The sequence below is a fragment of the Heterodontus francisci genome, chromosome 2 (genome assembly GCF_036365525.1).
Source record: "Heterodontus francisci isolate sHetFra1 chromosome 2, sHetFra1.hap1, whole genome shotgun sequence".
NCBI lineage: Eukaryota > Metazoa > Chordata > Chondrichthyes > Heterodontiformes > Heterodontidae > Heterodontus > Heterodontus francisci.
In genome coordinates this window covers 169,744,760-169,765,246 of record NC_090372.1, presented here as the reverse complement: position 1 = coordinate 169,765,246, position 20,487 = coordinate 169,744,760, and the positions used below count along the sequence as shown (strand labels likewise).

The 20,487-nt window shown below is 42.8% G+C and overlaps 1 protein-coding gene across 6 annotated transcripts in view; it reads right to left on the bottom strand.

Moving 5' to 3' along the window:
* The window catches only part of armc3 (armadillo repeat containing 3), a 258,598-nt gene that overhangs the window by 133,290 nt on the left and 104,821 nt on the right, over positions 1–20,487 (bottom strand). For all 6 annotated transcript variants that reach the window (XM_068013721.1, XM_068013745.1, XM_068013732.1 and 3 more), the window contains 2 exons: positions 18,552–18,746; positions 15,698–15,881 (listed from right to left, as the gene is read on the bottom strand). In XM_068013721.1, coding sequence (XP_067869822.1) covers positions 15,698–15,881; positions 18,552–18,746 — 379 coding nt within the window. The remainder of the gene's footprint in view (positions 1–15,697; positions 15,882–18,551; positions 18,747–20,487) is intronic.

Below are 20,487 nucleotides of genomic sequence, written 5' to 3'. Positions count from 1 at the left end.
CCCATGAGTTCTTACAGAGACAGAGTTAGGGAGGTGTAAAGACCCTAAACAATGGGAAACTCTCTGAACTTCTTGATGGAGATAGTATGCCTGCAGCTGCCTCAATCAGGGGTTTAAATTATTCAAATGATTTCCCAGAACAAAGAGAATATTTGGAGTTGGAAATAGTTAGTTTAAACTGCTACTTGGGACAACCTTTATGTACCACCTTGGTATGGAGGTAGATGATGCAGGGGGCGCCTGTTGGTGTTTTGATCTGTGTGCTTGCTGACAGACAACATTCGGCTTTTGAAAAGCTGTTGGCTTCAGACAGGCTGTTGGTCACAGAGAAAGCTGTTGGCTTTGAAAGCAGCTGGACTCAGGAGCAAAGAGGCCATTTGAGGCAGGCCCATGCTCAAGCTGAGAAGTCCAGATTTGGGAGATGTTGGAAGAGAACTGGAGGATTTGCTGGGGTCACTGTTGTGCATCCGTGACGCGGAGGAATATGTGGATCGCACGTTAGGGAGGTGGTCACACTGCAGGTTAGATGTACGCAGGCAAATAGGGAATGGGTGACCGCCAGGCAGTCTAAGAGAACCAGGCAGGTAGTGCAGCAATCCCCTGAGATGATCTCACTCGCTAATCGGTTTTCCATTTTGGATACTGGTGAGGGTGATGGTTCCTCAGAAGATTGCAGTCACAGCCAAGTTTGTGGTACCACAGGCGGTTCAGCTGCATAGGAGGGGAGGAAGAGCAGTAATGATAGGGGATTCGTTAGTTAGGGGAACAGACAGGCATTTCTGCCGTGGTAAACCCAGGATGGTGTGTTGCCTCCCTGGTGCTAGGGTCAAGGATGTCACGGAGCGGCTGCAGGACATTCTTCTAGGGGAGGGTGAACAGCCAGAGGTCGTGGTCCACATCTGTACCAATGATATAGGTAAGAAGGGGGATGAGGTCCTGAAAGCACATTTCAGGGAGCTAGGAAGATTAAAAAGCAGGACATCAAAAGCAGTAATCTCAGGATTACTCCCAGTCCCACGTGCAAGTGAGTATAAGAATAGCAGAATTGAGCGATTGAATATGTGGCTCGAGTACTGGTAGAGGAGGGAGAGTATCACATTTCTGACATAAAAGCAAAATACTGCGGATGCTGGAAATGTGAAACAAAAACAAGAAATGCTGGATTCACTCAGCAGGTCTGGCAGCATCTGTGGAAAGAGAAGCAGAGTTAACGTTTCGGGTCATAACTCTGCTTCTCTTTCCACAGATGCTGCCAGACCTGCTGAGTGAATCCAGCATTTCTTGTTTTTGTTTCACATTTCTGACACATTGGGACTGATTCTGGGGCAGGTGGGGCCTGTACAAGATTGACGGGTCGCATCTTGGCAGGACTGGGACGAATAGGCCACCAGTCTATAGGCCATCAGCTAGTGGGAAGGACATGGAGGAACAAATTTGCAAGGATTACAGAGAGGTGCAAAAATTATAGGGTGGTTATAATGCGGGACTGTAATTATCCAAACATAGACTGGGATAATAGTAGTGTAAAGGGCAGACAGGAGCAACAGTTCCTAGAGTGTGTTCAGGAACATTTTCTACAACTGTATGTTTCTAGTCCAACGATAAAGGATGCACCACTAGACCTGGTTCTTGGGAATGAGGGGGCCAAGTGGATCAAGTATCAGTGGGACAGCATTTAGGGGATAGTGATCATTGTATCATAAAGTTTAGGCTGACTATGGAAAAGGACAAAGAGCAATCCAGGGTAAGAATAATTAACTGGGGGAAGGCTAATTTCCATGGGGTAAGAATGGAGCTGGGGCGAATAAATTGAAGCCAAAAGTTGGCAGGAAAACTGGTAGATGAACAATGGGCTACCTCCAAAGAAGAGATAGTTCAGGCACAGTCGAGGTATGTTCCCTCGAAAGGGAAAAGTAAGGCAAACAAATCCAGAGCTCCCTGGATGACAAAAGAGGTACAGATGAAGATAAAGAACACAAAGTGTGCTTATGACAGATTCCAGGTAGAAAATAGTATTGAGAACCAGGCTGAATATAGAAGGTCCAGACAGGAAGTGAAAAGGCAAATAAGAGAAGCAAACAGAGAGCATGAAAAGACACTGGCAGCTCGCATTAAAGAAAATCCCAAAGTTTTCTATAGGCATATAAATAGTAGAAGGGTGGTAAAAGGAGGAGTGGGGCTGATTAAGGACCAGAAAGGGGATTTACACATGGAGGCAGAGGGTATAGCTGAGGTGTTAAATGAATACTTAGCATCTGTCTTTACTAAGGAAGAAGATGAAACCCAGGCAATGTTAAAAGAGGAGGTAAGTCAGACACTAGAGGGGTTTAAAATTGATAAAGAAGAAGTATTAGATAGGCTGTCTGTACTTAAAAGTGGATAAAACACCAGGGCCGGATGAGATCCATCCAAGGATACTGAGGGAAGTGAGGGTGGAAATCTCAGAGGCACTGGCCATAATTTTTCAGTCTTCCTTAGACTCGGGGGTGGTGCCAGAGGACTGGTGAATTGCAAACATTACACCTTGTTCAAAAAAGGTGTAAAGATAAGCCCAGCAACTACAGACCAGTCAGTTTAACTTCAGTGGTGGGAAAACTTCTAGAAAAAATAATTCAGGACTAAATCAATAGTCACATGGACAAATGTGAGTTAATTAAGGAAAACAGCATGGAATTCTGAAGGGAAAATCATGTTTAAATTACTTGCTGGAGTTTTTGAGGAGGTAACAGAGAGGGTTGATGAGGGCAATTCTGTTGATGTGGTGTATATGGACTTTCAAAAGGCGTTTGATACAGTGCCACACAACAGACTTGAGAGCAAACTTGTAGCTCATGGAATAAAAGGGACAGTAGCAACATGGATACAAAATTGGCTGAGAGACAGGAAACAGAGAGTTAATGGATGTTTTTCAGACTGGAGGAACGCTTGTATAGTGGAGTTCCCCAGGGATCAGTGTTGGGACCCTTGCTTTTCCTGATCTATATTAATGACCTAGACCTTTCTGTACAGGGCACAATTTCAAAGTTTGCAGATGATATGAAGCGTTGTGAACCGTGAGGAGGATAGTGTAGAACTTCAAAAGGACATAGACAAGTTGTGGGAATGGGCAGACAGGTGGTAGATGAAGTTTAATGCAGAGGAATGTGAAGTGATTCATTTTGGTAGGAAGAACATGGAGAGACAATATAGAATAAAGGGTACAATTCTAAAGGGGGTGCAGGAGCAGAGGGACCTAGGTGTGCATAAGTCATTGAAGGTAGCAGGACAGGTTGAGAGAGCAGTTAATAAAGCATACAGTATCCTGGGCTTTATCATAGGGGCATAGAGTACAAGAGCAAGGAAGTTATGTTGAACTTGTATAAGACACTAGTTGGGCATTAGCTGGAGTATTGCGTCCAATTCTGGGGTGCCGCACTTGAAGAAAGATGTGAGGGCACTGGAGAGAGTACAGAAAAGGTTCAGGAGAATGGTTCCAGGGATGAAGAATTTCAGTTATGAAGATAGATTGGAGAAGTTAGGACTTGTTTTCCTTGGAGAAGAGAAGGCTGAGAGGTGATTTGATAGGGGCATTCAAAATCATGAGGGGTCTGGACAGAGTAGATAGAGAGAAACTGTTCCCACTTGTGAAAGGATTGAGAACGAGATGGCACAGATTTCAAGTATTTGGGAAGAAAAGCAAAAGTGACATGAGGAAATACTTTTTCACGCAGAGAATGGTTAAGGTCTGGAATGCGCTGCCTGAGAACGTGGTGGAGGCAGGTTCAATTGAAGCATTCAAAAGGGAATTAGACTGTTATCTGAAAATGAAGAATGCAGGGTTATGGGGAGAAGGCAGGGGAATGGAACTGAGGGAGTCGCTCTTTCAGAGAGCTGGTGTGGACACGATGGGCCAAATGACCTCTTTCTGTCCTGTAGTGATTCTGTGATCCTGGATATACAACCCTCTATTCCTTCATCTAAGTCATTAACGTGATCATAATAGTACAGATCCCTGCTAAACCACTAATCATAGAACTTTATCTTTATCCCTAGTCTCTGTCTTCGGCCTAACAACCACTGACACATGATTACCTCCAATTCCATGCTTTCAAATTTGCTAATAATCTCTGGGTGAAACCTTATCAAATGCATTCAGAAAGTCTACATTGATAATATCCTCAGACACTCAGCTAACCACCACGCTAGTGACCTCCTCAAAAAATTTAACTAGTCACCCTTCACAGATCCATGCTTACTCTCTTTAATCAGTTCATCCTTGTCCAAGTGCTCAGTCACTCTCTCCCTAATGATAGATTCCAGTAGTTTTCCCACAACTCCTGTTAAACTGGTCTGTAGTTACTTGATTTCTCCTTCCCTCCCTTCTCAAATAACGGACTTTCATCAATGGCAAGGAACTAATTCACAAGTGAATGCAAAGAGGGACAGTGATTGTTGATCTACTGCAGAGTCCAAGTGAGTGGTACAAGGTGGGGTAAAGGTATGGGAATGAGGTTAGCAAGATTAGCAATTGCTGATGGGAGGTTTGCTAGTGTTGTTGTGGGGGGGGGGGGGTGGTTAAACTAATTTGGCAGGGGAATGGGATACAGAGTGGAGGTACAGTAGGGGGTGATGCACAGCCAAATATAGAAGAGAAATTAAGTCAGTCTGGGAGGCAGAGCAAATATGGACCTGTTAAGGCACAAGCGAATAATGCAAGATTGGATTGCAACTATCTTAACGCAAGGAGTTTTACAAGTAAGGCAGATGAATTGAGGGTGTTGGTTAACACATGGAAATATGATATTATTGCTATCACAGAGACATGGTTGAGGGAAGGGCAGGACTGGCAGCTCAATATTCCAGGATGTAGAATCTTCAGGCGTGACGGGGTGAGGGGGGGGGGGGGGGGTTGGTGGAAAAGAGGAGGTGGCATTGCACTGTTGATCAAGGAGTCAATTACTGGAGTAAGGAGGGATGATATCTTAGATGGTTCCTCAAATGAGGCCATATGGGTAGAACTTAAAAACAAAAAGGATGCAATCACTTGGCTGGGAGCGTACTACAGGCCTCCAAATAGTCTGGGAGAGATAGAGGAGCAGATATGTAGGCAAATCTCAGAGAGGTGTAAAAATAATAGGGTAATAATAGTAGGGGATTTCAAATTCCCCAATATTAACTGGGATAGTCTTAGTGCAAAAGGCTTAAAGGGGGTGGAATTCTTAAAGTGCATACAGGGGAGCTTTTTGAGCCAGCACGTAGAAAGTCCTAAAAGAGAAGGGGGGTACTGGACCTAATCCTAGGGAATGAAGCTGGACAAGTGGTAGAAGTGTCAGTGGGGGAGCATTTTGGGGACAGTAATCATAACTCTAAGATTTAAGGTAGTTATGGAAAAGGACAAAGAGGAACCATAAATAAAGGTACTGAATTGGGGGAAGGCTGATTTCAATATGATAAAATGGGATCTGGCCAAAGTGAACTGGGAACAGCTACTTGTAGGAAAGTCTACATCAGACCAGCGGGAGTCATTCAAAAAGGAAATAGTGAGAGTTCAGGGCCAACATGTTCCCGTAAAGGTGAAGGGTAGGACCAACAAGTCCAGGGAACCCTGGATGTCAAGTGATATCGAGGATTGGATAAGGAAAAAAAAGGAGGTTTATGGCAGATTCAGGGGGCTGAAAACAGCGGAGGCCCTAGAAGAGTATAGAAAGTATAGGGGGGTACTTAGTAATTAGGAGAGCGAAGAGGGGGCATGAAAAAACACTGGCAGGCAAAATAAAGGAAAATCCCAGGCATTTTATAAGTATATTAAGGGCAAGTGCATAACCAGGGAAAGAGTAGGGCCCATTAGGGACCAAAGTGGCAATCTGTGTGTGGAACTGGAGGATGTAGGTGATTTTTTTAAATGATTACTTTTCATCTGTGTTCACTATGGAGAAGGACGATGTAGGTGTAGAGATCAGGGAGGGGGATTGTGACATATTCGAATAAATTAGCATTGAAAGGGAGGAGGTTTAAGCGGGCTTAAAAGTAGATAAATCCCCAGGCCCAGATGAGATGTATCCCAGGCTGTTATGTGAGGCAAGGGAGGAGATAGCAGGGGCTCTGACACAAATTTTAAAATCCTCTCTGGCCACAGGAGAGGTGCTAGAGGACTGGAGGACAGCGAATGTAGTACCATTATTCAAGAAGGATAGCAGGGATAAACCAGGTAATTACAGGCTCGTGAGTCTAACATCAGTGGTAGGTAAACTATTGGAAAAAATTCTGAGGGACAGGATTAATCTCCACTTGGAGAGGCAGGGATTAATCAAGGATAATCAGCATATCTTTGTCAGGGGGATATCATGTCTAACAAACTTTATGGAATTTTTCAAGGAGGTGACTAGATGTGTAGATGAGGGTAAAGCAGTTGATGTAGTCTACATGGACATCAGTAAGGCTTTTGATAAGGTCCCACACGGGAGATTGGTTAAGAAGGTAAGAGCCCATGGAATCCAGGGCAATTTGGCAAATTGGATCCAAAATTGGCTTAGTGGTGGTAGGAGGCAGAGGATGATGGTCGAGGGCTGTTTTTGCGATTGGAAGCCTGTGACCAGTGGTGTACTGCAGGGATCGGTGCTGGGACCCTTGCTGTTTGTGGTGCACATTAATGATTTAGACGTGAATATAGGAGGTATGATCAGTAAGTTCGCAGAGGACACGAAAATTGGTGGTATCGTAAATAGTGAGGAGGAAAGCCTTAGATTACAGGATGATATAGATGGGCTGGTTAAGATGTGCAGAGCAGTGGCAAATGGAATTTAATCCTGAGAAGTGTGAGGTGATGCATTTTGGGAGGACTAACAAGGCAAGGGAATATACAACGAGTGGTAGGACCCTAGGAAGTACAGAAGGTCAGAAGGACCTTGGTGTACTTGTCCATAGATCACTGAAGGCAGCAGCACAGGTAGATAAGATGGTTAGGAAGGCATATGGGATACTTGCCATTATTAGCCGAGGCACAGAATATAAGAGCAGGGAGGTTATGATGTATAAAACGCTAGTTAGGCCACAGCTGGAATACTGTGTACAGTTCTGGTCACCACACTAGAGGAATGTGATTGCACTGGAAAGGGTGCAGAGGAGATTCACCAGGATGTTGCCTGGGCTGGAGCATTTCAGCTATGAAGAGCGACTGAAAAGGTTAGGGTTGTTTTCCTTAGAGCAGAGAAGGCTGAGGGGAGAGCTGATAGAGGTATACAAAATTATGTAGATAGGGTAGATAGGAAGAAACTTTTTCCCTTAGCAGAGGTGTCAATAACCAGGGGCATAGATTTAAGGTAAGCGGCAGGAGGTTTAGTGGGGATTTGGGGGAAAAGTTTTTCACCCAGAGGGTGGTTGGAATCTGGAACACACTGCCTGAAGGGTGGTAGAAGCAGGAACCCTCACAACATTTAAGAAGTATCTAGATGAGCACTTGAAACGCCATAGCATACAAGGCTACGGGCCAAGTGCTGGAAAATGGGATTAGATTAGATAGGTGCTTGATGGCTGGCACAGACACGATGGCCGAAGGGCCTGTTTCTGTGCTGCACAACTCTATGACTCTATAACATTTTCCCTCTAAAAATCTGATGTCCTTGTAGCTTGAGAGACCTTAGTTATAAATTGGGGCAAAAGTATGTGAGACGGAAAAAATTAAAGTGATGTGAGTGAATAACAGGAAGGGAAGAAGACAAGAGACAAGGGCCCAAGAGAAAAGCATGGAGATAGAAGTAATAGCTAAAATGCACACATGAATGGTCACAGAGGGATTTCTGGTTACATTGGCATGGAAAAGATTCAGAGAGAACTATTCTGGTTGTAAACTTGGGATAAGGAGAAGACAATATGAGAAAGTCAAAGCTAAAGTCTGCAATCCTGTGGTGGAATTAAGTTAGCACAGATTGAGTGGAGTCAGCGTGGAAGATCAACGAACCCCCAGTGTCCAGGTTCAGAGACAATTATAGAAAATTATTTTAAAAATGCCTTGATACAATATTAAATTAATAGGGATAACAGTTTGCTTTGAAAATGCTTTCTTCTGCAGTACTATACTAATTTAATTTTGTGGATGCCAGCAACAGCAGCTTACTATTAGTCTCCTGCTAGTTGTAACACAGAATTTCTATGTAACTTTACTATAGAGGAAAAGGCAGGAAACTCAAAATTAAACCGGGCTGAGGAGGTTAAATTATGAGGACAGGTTGCAAAAACATGGCTTGTATTCCCCTGAGTATAGAAGACTGAGGAATGATCCGATTGAGGTGTTTTAAATGTTAAAAGGACTTGATCGGGTAGATACGGAGAAAATATTTCTTCTGTTGGAAGAATCATGAACAAGAGGACATAATCTTAAAATTAGAGCTCAGCCATTCAGGAGCAAATCAAGAAATACTTTTTCACACAAAAGATAGTAGAAACCTGGAAATCTTTCCCCCAAAAGGCTTTGGTATTGGGACAGTTGGAGCTGTCAAGACTGAAATAGATTTCTATTAGATAAGGGTATAAAGGATTATGGAGCTGAGGCTGGTAAATGCAGATCACCTATGATTAAACTGAATAGGGAAGCAGATTTGAGGGGCTCAATGGCCTAAGCCTATTCCTACTATTCACATGTCCCTTAAGGAGGTACACCATTGCCAATTCTGCAGTTAGTAGCTGTTTTCTTTCTCCCAAAGCAATTGTATCTAGAGGAACTATTACTTTGTGGACTAGCACCATGAGTAATTCTGCTTACTCAGTGCTATAGTATAAAAATGGCAACAACATGCAAAAATGACAGTACTTAAAGATTTGAACAGCATCTCATTTGACACCATGCTAAAGAAAACAATGTCCTCTAACATACGGAGTAAATTCTAGCAAGAAATGCTACAGCAACAGAAATAGAAAAGAGAAAAAAAGAGAAAAAGGGTATAAGAGCTGTTGTTGATATTCAAAAATGGTTAACCACGACCAAGGTCACACAGGTACCTTCTTGCAGCTTTAATCATGTTTTGTTCTTTGTATGGAAGGGAAGCACCGTCTTCACACCATACATAGTGAACAGTGCACATTCTAACTTCTCATGGTACACATCCAGTTACAAGCCCAGTGTGTTGGGAGAAAGAATTCCATTGAATTAACGTAAGTTTTCAACCCTAGCTTTTGGAAATACCATATACAGTTCCACCCAGACTGACAGTGACCACTGGTCATCCCTTGCAAAATTTTAATTTAATTAGGTTATTGATTCATCACTTTTCTGTCTAACTTTACATTAGAATCACCTGCCTTTAAGCCATATGTTGAAATGTGGTCTTTTCAAGTACATCATTAAACATTTGTGAAATAGATCAAATCACAGTGACTTTGGTAAAATAGGTTTCAAATGTACTGGCGCGAAAAAGTGACCAATTGCAAAAATAAAATAAACGTTTGTTTCTATTTCTCTTGCTGCATTAAGAATGCTTTTGGGGCATGTTTTGTGATGGGAGTACAAACTGGGCAGTGCACAACTATTAAATCCTGTTCTAGCTCAAACATTCAAACAGCAACTAACATTCAAGTAGATTGCACCACACAAGTGCCAGGCAATGACCATGTCCAACAAGAGAGAATCTAACCATCGCCCTATGACATTCAATGGAATTACCATCGCTGAATCCCCCACGATTAACATCCTAAGGGCTACCATTGACCAGAAACTGAACTGAAGTAGCCATATAAATACCGTGGCTACAGGGCGGCACAGTGGCGCAATGGTTAGCACCGCAGCCTCACAGCTCCAGCGACCCGGGTTCAGTTCTGGGTACTGCCTGTGTGGGTTTCCTCCCACAGCCAAAGAATTGCAGGTTGATAGGTAAATTGGCCATTGTAAATTGCCCCTAGTATAGGTAGGTGGTAGGAGAATTGAGGGAAGGTGGGGATGTGGCAGGGGATATGGGATTAATGTAGGATTAGTATAAATGGGTGGTTGATGGTCGGCATAGACTTGGTGGGCCGAAGGGCCTGTTTCAGTGCTGTATCACTCTATGACAACAGCAGGTCAGAGGCTAGGAATCCTGCGGCGAGTAACTCATCTCCTGATTCCCCAAAGCCTGTCCACCATTTACAAGGCACAAGTCAGGAGTGTGATGGAATACTCTCCACTTGCCTGGATGGGTGCAGCTCCAACAACACTCAAGAAGCTCGATACCATCCAGGACAAAGCAGCCAGCTTGATTGGCACCCCATCCACAAACATTCACTCCCTCCACCACCGACGTACAGTGGCAGCAGTACGTACCATCTACAAGATGCACTGCAGCAATGCACCAAGGCTCCTTTGAAAGCACCTTCCAAACCCACGACCTCGACCAACTAGAAGGACAAGGGCAGCAAATGCATGGGAACATCACCACCTGCATGTTCCCCTCCAAGTCACACACCATCCTGACTTGGAACTATATCACTGTCGCTGGGTCAAAATCCTGCAACTCCCTTAATAGCACTGTGGGTGTACCTACCTCACATGGACTGCAGTGGTTCAAGAAGGCAGCTCACCACTACCTTCTCAAGGGCAATTAGGGATGGGCAATAAATGCTGGCCTAGCCAGCGATGCCCACATCCCATGAATGAATAAAAAAAAAATGGAGGGGGCAGGAGGAGTGTAGCAAGTGAGTTGTTGCCATTGTCATTTTACTGTAAGTTAGGGAGTGCAACAGCCTCAGCCATGATGCACATAAGGCCAAATCTGCAAAATATTACAAGTGCACAAGAACACAAGAAATAGGAGCAGGAGTACACCATATGGCCAATCGAGCCTGCTCCGCCATTCAAAACGATCATGACTGGTCTTAGGATTTAACTCCACTTTCCTGCCTGCTCTCCATATTCCCCCGAGAAACAAACAATCTGTCTATCCTAGCCTTAAATGTATTCAACAATGGAGCATGCACAACTCTGGGGTAGAGAATTCCAAAGATTCACAACCCTTTGAGTCAAGTAATTTCTCCTCATCTCACTCCTAAATGATCAGCCCCTTATCCTGAGACCGTACCCCCATGTTTTAGATTTCCCAACTCAGTGTCTATCCTATCAAGCCCCTTTAGAATCTTATATGTTTCAATGAAATCACTTCTCATTCTTCTAAACTCCTGAGATTACAGGCCTAATTTACTTCGCCTCTCACCATAGGACAACCCCCTCTTCCCAGGGACCAATCTAGTGAACCTGCGCTGCACCCCCTCCAATGTAAGTATATCCTTTCTTAAATGTGGAGACCAAAACTGCACACAGCATTCCAGATGTAGTCTCACCAAAACCCTGTATAATTGTAGCAATACTTCCTTATTTCTGAACTCCAATCCCGTTGCAATAAAGGCCAACATGCCATTTACCTTCCTAATTGTTTGCTGTACTTGCGTGTTAACTTTCTGTGTTCCTTGTACAAGTATACCCAAGTCTCTTCGAGCATCGACAGTTACAGGTTTCACACCTTTAAAAAATATTCTGCTTTTCTATTCTTACGAACAAAGTGCATAACCTCACACTTCCCTACATTATACTCCATCTGCCACATTGTTGCCCACTGACTTAACCTGACTATATCTCTTTGTAGCCTCTCTGTGTCCTCCCCACAGCTTACCTTTCCACCTACCTGTGTATCATCACCAAACTTAGATACATTACTCCCTGTCTCTTCATCTAAGTCATTAATTTCGCTTGTAAACAGCTGAGGCCACAGCACTGATCCTTGCGGTACTCCAATATTGACTGCCTGTCAACTTGAAAATGCCCCGTTTATGCTCACTCATTGCTTCCTGTCTGTCAATCAATCATCTATCCATGCTAATAGATTACCCCCAACTCCATGAGTCCCTTTCTTGCGTATTAACCTTTTGTATGGCACCTTATCGAATGCCTTTTGGAAATCCAGGTATACTACATCTACTGGTTCCCCTTTATCTACCCTACTAGTTGCATCCTCAAAAAACTCTAATAAATTTGCCAAACAGGATTTCCCTTTAGTAAAATCATGTTGACTTGTTCTAATCATACTGTGCTTTTCTAAGTGCATTGTTAAGACTTCCCTAATAATAGATTCCAGCATTTTCCCAATGACTGATGTTAGGCTAACTGGCCTGTAGTTCCCTGTTTTCTCTCTACTCCTTTCTTGAAAAGCGGTGTAACATTTGCCAACTTCCAATCTGATGGGACTGTTCCTCAATCTAAGGAATTTTGGAAAATCATAGCTAGCGCATCCACTATCTCTTTTAGAACCCTAGGGTGTAGACCATCAGGTCCTGGAGATTTGTCAGATTTTAGTCCCTTAAGTTTCTCTAATACTTTTTCTCAACTGATATCAATTTCCTTAATTTTCTCACTCTTTTAAGCCCCTAGGGTACTGTCTATTTCTGGTACGGAACTTGTATCTTCTACTGTGAAGACAGACACAAAATACTTATTCAATGCCTCTGCCATTTCCTCATTCCCCATGATAATTTCTCCTGTCTCTGCTTCTAAGGGACCAACGTTTACTTTAGCTACTCCCTGCCATTTGATATACCTATAAAAGCTTTTACAATTTATTTTTATGTTACTGACTAGTTTACTATTTTTTCCTTTTTTATTAACTTTTTGGTGACCCTTTGCTGCTTTCTAAAATACTCCCAATCCTCAAATTTGCTGCTCATTTTTGCAACTTTGTAAGCCTTTTCTTTTAACCTAATACTATCCTTAACTTCCTGAGTGAGCCACGGATGGGTCTTTCTTGCTGAGTTTTTGTTTTTGAACGGAATGTATTTTTGTTGAACATTTTGAATTGTTTCTTTAAAGGTTTCCCACTGTTCATTTATGGCCATACCTTTTAGTCTATTTACCCAACTTACCTTAGTCAGTTCTCCCCTCATGCCTATGTAATGGCTTTGTTTAAGTTTAAGATTCTTGTTTGTGATTGGAGCATGTCACTTTCAAACTTAACATGGAATTCAATGGTATTATGATCACTGTTTCCCAGTGAAACTTTTACTATGACATTGCGAATTAATCCTGCTTCATTACACAATACTAGAATCTAAGATAGCTTTACTCATAGTTGGCTGCACAATGTATTACTCCAAGAAACTGTCCTGAAAACATTCTACAAACTCATCTTCTAGACCACTCGTACCAATTTCATTGTCCCAGTCTATAAGAAGATTAAAGTCCCCCACAATTATTACATTGCCTTTGTTATAAGTGCCAATAATTTCTTGTTTAATGCTCTGTCCAACGGTATAACTGTTAGGGAACCTATAAACTACTCCCACCGGTGTTTTCTGATTCTTGCTATTCCTTATTTCCACCCATATTGATTCTACTCCATGATCTTCTGAGGCCAAATCCTTTCTCACTAATGCCCTAATGTCATCCTTTACCATCAATGCTACCCCTCATAGAAACATAGAAAATAGGAGCAGGAGTAGACCATTCGGCCTTTCGAGCCTACTCCGCCATTCATTATGATCATGGCTGATCATCCAACTCAGTAACCTGTTCCCGCTTTTGCCCCATATCCTGTGATCCCTTTAAACCCAGGAGCTATATCTAACTCCTTCTTGAAAACATATAATGTTTTGGCCTCAACTGCTTTCTGTGGTAGCGAATTCCAAAGGTTCACCATTCTCTGGGTGAAGAGATTTCTCCTCAACTCAGTCCTGAAGTCCTCCTCCTTTGCTATTCTGTCTTTCCGAAATATTGTGTACCCTGAAATATTTATTTCACAACCTTGATCACCATGTAACTATGTCTCTGTAATGATTTTGGCGGTCTGCTCGGGGAATCATCCGACAGGATCCCGTTGCTCAGGTAATTTTTTTTTTATTTCCAAAATATACTTTATTCATAAAAATCTGTAAAAATTACATTGCCAGACAGTTTCCAAACAGCACCAAAAAATACAAACATTGCAAGGGAGATCAGTTTCCTTCAATACTGTCATGAGTTCCTTCCCAACCCTTCCTTTTCACAATTGTCATGTCAATTACAGTTTTACATTTACAGCAATTGAGAATATTAACGATACAGTTCGAGGGGTTTCCCATGGATCCAGCCCCTCAGTCCAGCTTGGTGGGGGAACCTTACACTGTGGTCTTTCCCCATTGAGCCTTTGCTGCGGCTGCTCCAAGCTTTAGTGCGCCCCTCAACACGTAGTCCTGGACCTTGGAATGTGCCAGTCTGCAACATTCGGTGGTGGACAACTCTTTGCGCTGGAAGACCAGCAAGTTTCGGGCAGACCAAAGGGCGTCTTTCACCGAATTGATAGTCCTCCAGCAGCAGTTGATGTTTGTCTCGGTGTGTGTCCCTGGGAACAGCCCGTAGAGCACAGACTCCTGTGTTAGAGAGCTGCTTGGGATGAACCTTGACAAAAACCACTGCATCTCTTTCCACACCTGCTTTGCAAAGGCACATTCCAGGAGGAGGTGGGCGACCGTCTCTTCCCCACCACAGCCAACGCGGGGGCACTGTTCAGAGGGGGCGAGACTTCGGGTGTGCATGAAGGATCTGACGGGGAGGGCCCTTCTCACCACCAGCCAAGCTACGTCTTGGTCCTTGTTTGAAAGTTCTGGTGATGAGGCATTCCGCCAAATGACTTCGACGGTCTGCTCGGGGAACCATCTGACAGGATCCACCATTTCCTTTTCCCGTAGGGCCTTGAGGACATTCCGTGCAGACCACTGCCTGATGGACCGGTGGTCAAAGGAGTTTTCCCGCAGAAACTGCTCCACGAAGGATAGGTGGTACGGCACCGCCCAACTGCACGGACCATTCCGCGGCAATGTGACCAGGCCCATCCTTCGCAACACCGGGGACAGATAGAACTTCAGCACGTAGTGACACTTGGAGTTTGCGTACTGGGGATCTACACACAGCTTGATGCAGCCGCACACGAAGGTGGTCATCAGGATGAGGGCCGCGTTGGGTACATTTTTCCCGCCCTTGTCCAGAGATTTGAACATCGTGTCCCTCCGGACCCGGTCCATTTTAGATCCCCAGACGAAGCGGAAAATGGCTCGGGTGACTGCCACGGCGCAGGAGTGGGGTATGGGCCAGACCTGCGCCACGTAGAGCAACAACGTGAGCGCCTCGCACCTGATGACCAGGTTCTTACCCACAATGGAGAGAGATCGCTGCCCCCACATGCCCAACTTTTGTCGTACCTTGGCTACTCGCTCCTCCCATGTTTTGGTGCACGCCCCGGCCCGTTGCTCAGGTAATAACCCAGAGATTATTACCTTTGTGGTTCTGTTTTTTAAATTAGCCCCTAGACTCCCTATGCAGAACCTCTTTCCTAGTCCTATCTATGTCATTGGTACCCATGTGGACCACAACAACTGGATCCTCCCCTTTCCACTGCAAGTGGATAATTAGCATTAAACCACCAAAAAGTTTAAAAAGTGAGCATATAACAAACTTCCCATCCAGAGGCAATACTTTCTAAAAATCCCTATGCAAATGTATATATCACTGATACTTCCCATTGGTAATTATTTACTTTTCATACAAAATATATTCTACTATATTACACATATTACTGATGGTAGTCAAACAAATGCATATTCTACAAAGAGTTCTAAGTTTTTTTTTGATATTTAAGTTCTACCACTAAATAATAACCTATAGAAACTTCCAATTACTTCAATTTAAGTAATAATGCATCTTAAATGAATCTTGTAAAATTAAGTTCTCACATACTGTTACGAGCTGATCTTGTTATTGCTTTAGTTGCGTGCTTCTGTACCTCTGGAAGAGCAGATGTAGCTACAAATAACAAAAACTTTTCCAGGGCTCCCGATTCACGGATAATGGTAACATTATGTGCCTCTTCCAGACAGTTTGCCAGTACAAGCAATGTATCTGCATGAAGATCACTAAATTCCTAGGGGAGGGGGGGGAAATTAATGCTATCACATACAATTAAAATATGGAATTAAGAATATTAGCAGTGTTGTGCAAAAACTGTTAAATATTCTTGATATCATTGTAAAAATTGTGAATCACAGATTGCCAAATATTCTTTTTTAACTTTGTAAAGTATTTTTCTTTGGAGTCTGAATAACAGAAATAATAAATTCCATTGAATCAAGCAAAGCAAACTCTACCAGAAACAATGATCATCTGTAACTGGAAGTAAATTGTAATTGCATGTCTTGATTCCATACTGTGCCCACTAGTCATGGAAACTGGCCAATGAGCTGGTATACACCACAGAAAATTGAATAAGAATCCCATTTAACATAGGCGAGTGAAGTATAATCATATGCCTCACCTGAATTGTACACAGAATCATGTGATGAAAAGATCCTATTTTAGACAGACCGTTGTAAATTAGAGATTCAAGTATACCCAGCTCAAGGTGTCCATAATCAAGTGCCTCTCTCAGAAGGGCAACACCACTAAAATTTTAATGGGTTTTTATTGTGTTGGCCCACTCAAACTGGTTTTCAATGAAAATGTGACAAAATCAAATCAAAATGATAGAACTCAAGGAAATTGAAACAAAAATGTTATATCAGGTCTCGGGGTCTAGGTCAGCTTTTAGTCCCATTAACTTCTCCAGTAATATCTCTTTACTGATACTAATTTCTTTACGTTCCCCATTCTCACTCGATTTTCCCCACTATTTTTCGAATTTTTTTGTGTTCTACCATGAAGGCGAAGTCAAAGTATTTGTTTAATGTCTCTGCCATTTCCTTACTCCCCATCATAATTTTTCCTATCTCTGTCTGTAAAGGACCCATGTTTACTTTTGCTAAAATAAAAGCAAAATACTGCGGATGCTGGAAATCTGAAACAGAAACAAGAAATGCTGGAATCACTCAGCAGGTCTGGCAGCATCTGTGGAAAGAGAAGCAGAGTTAACGTTTCGGGTCAGTGACCCGAAGAGTGACCCGAGAAGTTCCGAAGGGTCACTGACCCGAAACGTTAACTCTGCTTCTCTTTCCACAGATGCTGCCAGACCTGCTGAGTGATTCCAGCATTTCTTGTTTCTGTTTACTTTTGCTAATCTCTTTCTTTTTACATACCTATAGAAGCTCTTACAATCTTTTTATGTCTCTTGCTAGTTTACTCCCATATTCTATTTTTTCTGTATTAATTTCTTGGTTATCCTTTGCTGAACTCTAAAATACTCTGAATCCACAGTCTTACTACACTTTTTGGCAACATTATAAGCTTCTTCCTTTAATCTAATACTATCTTTAACTTCTCTTGTTAGCCACATGAAACCAGTTCTCCCATGGAGTTTTTATTCCTCAAACTTCCCAAACTGATTTTCTCATAAAAATAAATAAAACACCAAACTAAACCAAAAGTATAAGGTTGGGGAAATACAGGACAAAAATTATGTGTGTCCTTACCAGTCATGCAAGCTATCCAGCAAACCTGTAGACACACAGCAGACTGTTTAAGAATATTATTTTGAAGATATGCCTGCCAAAAAGTGCAGGCAGGCAAGCCCACCCTATAAGGAAGCAATCAATTGGTTTCCCTTAAAGAGTTGACAACATTAGCGTTTCTGGGATTAAGTTGGCCGAATCAAACTGACTTTATTAAAACTAAAATAATTAATAAGCAGTAAGGTCGGTGGCAATGACAATAAAAACTCCAGAGATTTTCTCAATTTCTCTTTTGAAACAGAGAAACTTTAAAGAACTTTTTCTTCAACAGATTACATGGATTGGGGAAATATCCACAAAAGAGCAATCTACACTACTTTTGGAGGAAATGGGGTTCAAGGGTCAAATATTATTTCTTTTGTTCAATGCTTTCTTGTGCTCCATGATTTTATGTTTGTCTCTACTTATTTGAGTTAACAAGCAAAATCATACATTTCAATTTCACACCAATATTGATGCAATAGAAGCATGTCGGTGGCTCACGAAAGAGACCCTTTGATCTGCTAGATATTTCACCTGACAAGAAGAAATGGCAGTGTGGTGATTTGATGTCATTGCACTAGGGTTCTTTCCTAAATGTGTGGTCAAATGGGTCTGCGTTAGTCACACCAGATACAAATATAATGAATTATAAAATGGTCTTTCACTTTTTTCTTTCTATCCTATAGCCTGTGCAATTACTAATTTATGGACGTACAGTGAAGCTAAGAGTTAATCACATTATTTTCAGAAAAGGGAAAGTGCACTATCACACTTCAATTGAATCTGACATTGCTAAATCAATTCTTATTTGGTGTCAAACTGCACCACTATTTTCCAGAATGGCAAAATTATAATTTTTTTCGTTTGAGTGGGAGCAGAACATAAAACACTTTGGAAAAGAATTTTGAGCCAACAACAGTTGTTTACATAGGACATATGGAATCAATAATTAATTTGATGTTGCCACATGACAAAGTGTACTGATTTCCAATTGTATTTAATATTGTATGTTGGTCATTATGGTAATGACTACCATATGATATCACAGTTACTCAAGAAAGAACTGGACTACTTTCATGACTGCATCACATTTTTAACAATTGGATCAAACACTATGCACATTTATGAAATACACAACATACAATAAATTACTGCATAGATTTTATTACCGGTGTGCCAAGAACCTGCAGAAGGTTTTCATGGCCTTCATTCTGACACAGAGCCTTTCTGATCTCTGCATCATTGGAGATGGTTATTAAGGTTTGCAGTGCCAAGTGCTGGATGACAGGATATTCAGAGTTCAGTAAGTGCAGCACAGGAAAAATTCCATTAATTTCATTAAGTGCAACACGACACATGTAGTCCTAGAAAAAGTATTCAAGAGGAAAATAATCTCCATGTTTTTAATTCACTGCTGAACAAAAGCTTTAAAAACTACAAATTTAATTCTGTACAACCTAATTACACTTATACTTTGTACTGTTCTTACTATGTGTTCGAATTTAAAACTGCACATTTGAATCTCTCAATTACTAGAAGTCATACATTATTATTACTTTTAGTTCATTTTAATGCCAATGACAGTAAGATATATGGGAGTTAAATTGGCTTGTTGCTTACAGTACCTGTGCCTGATCATTGCATTGCAATCTGCATGTTAAATTTGCCTGCTATTTTAAAAGAGTGCACTGTTCATTGGCTGCGCGCATCAGCAGGGGCCCAATAATGCGAGTGGCTAGTGCTATTTAAAGGCAGCCTGTGTCTTTTAAAGGCGAGATGCATTGTGGCTGTAAGAAGCAATCAAAGAGCAAACCTCAAGGTTTTCTGACAATGCACTAGAGGTCTTGGTGCAAGATATAGAAAGCAGAGACATCCTGTATCCGCAGGGGAGCATATGGCCATCCAGACAGATGCTCATGGGGCAGTGGGAAGTAGCAGTGGCGGAGGTCAATGCCAGTAAAGTTTCTCAAAGGATACAGATGTTGTTAAGGTGAGTGAGTTCATCTTTAAATGACATATCCCAGCAACTCTGCTGTATGGCATGCAAGTAGCCCTGTGTTGTAGCTTCAACAGGCTGAAACCTCATTTTGAGGTATGCCTGGTGCTGGCATGCCCTCTTGCACTCTTCATTGAACCAGGGTTGGTTCCCTGGCTTGCTGGTAATGGTAGGATGGGGATAAATCGGGCCATGAGGTTACAGATTGTGGTTGAATACAATTCTGCTGTTGCTGATGGCCCACAGTGCCTCATGGATGCTGTTTTGAGTTGCTAGATCTGTTCAAAATCTATCCCATTTAGCACAGCGGTAGTGCCACACAACATGATGGTGGGTACCCTCAATGTGAAGTCAGGACTTCGTCGCACAAGAACTGTGCGGTGGTCACTCCTACCAATACTGTCATGGACAGATGCATCTGCGACAGGAAGATTGGTGAGGACAAGGTCAAATAGGTTTTTCCCTCTTGTTGGTTCCCTCACCACCTGCCACAGACCCAGTCTAGCAGCTATGTCCTTTAGGACTCAGCCTGCTCAGTCAGTAGTGCTACTGAGCCACTCTTGGTGATGGACATTGAAGTCCCCCACCCAGAGTACATTTTGTGCCCTTGCTACCCTCAGTGCTTCTCCAATTGGTGTTCAACATGGAAAAGCACTGATTGATCAGCCGGGGTGGTGGGGGTGGTGGGGGGGGGGGGGGAGGGGTGGTGCGGGGTCCGGTAAGTGGTAATCAGCTGGATGTTTCCTTGCCCGTCTTTGACCTGATGCCATGAGAATTCATGGGGTCCAGAGTCAATGTTCAGGACTCCCGGAGCAACTCCCACCCGACTGTAAACCACTGTGCCGCCACCTCTGCTGCATCTGTCCTGCTGGTGGGACAGGGCATACCCAGGGATGGGACATTGCCTGCAAGGTATGATTCCATCAGTATGACTATGGGCTGAATTTTAGGTCAACCCAAGAGCGGGATGGTGGCAGGGGGGGGGGGGTGGCGTAAAATGGAGGGGGAGGCTCCGGGAGCCCTTCCCGACCCGCTCCCACCTCCGCCGCCCCAGGCCAATCAAGGCCCTTAAGTGGCCACTTAACAGCCACTTAAGGGCTTTTGCCCGC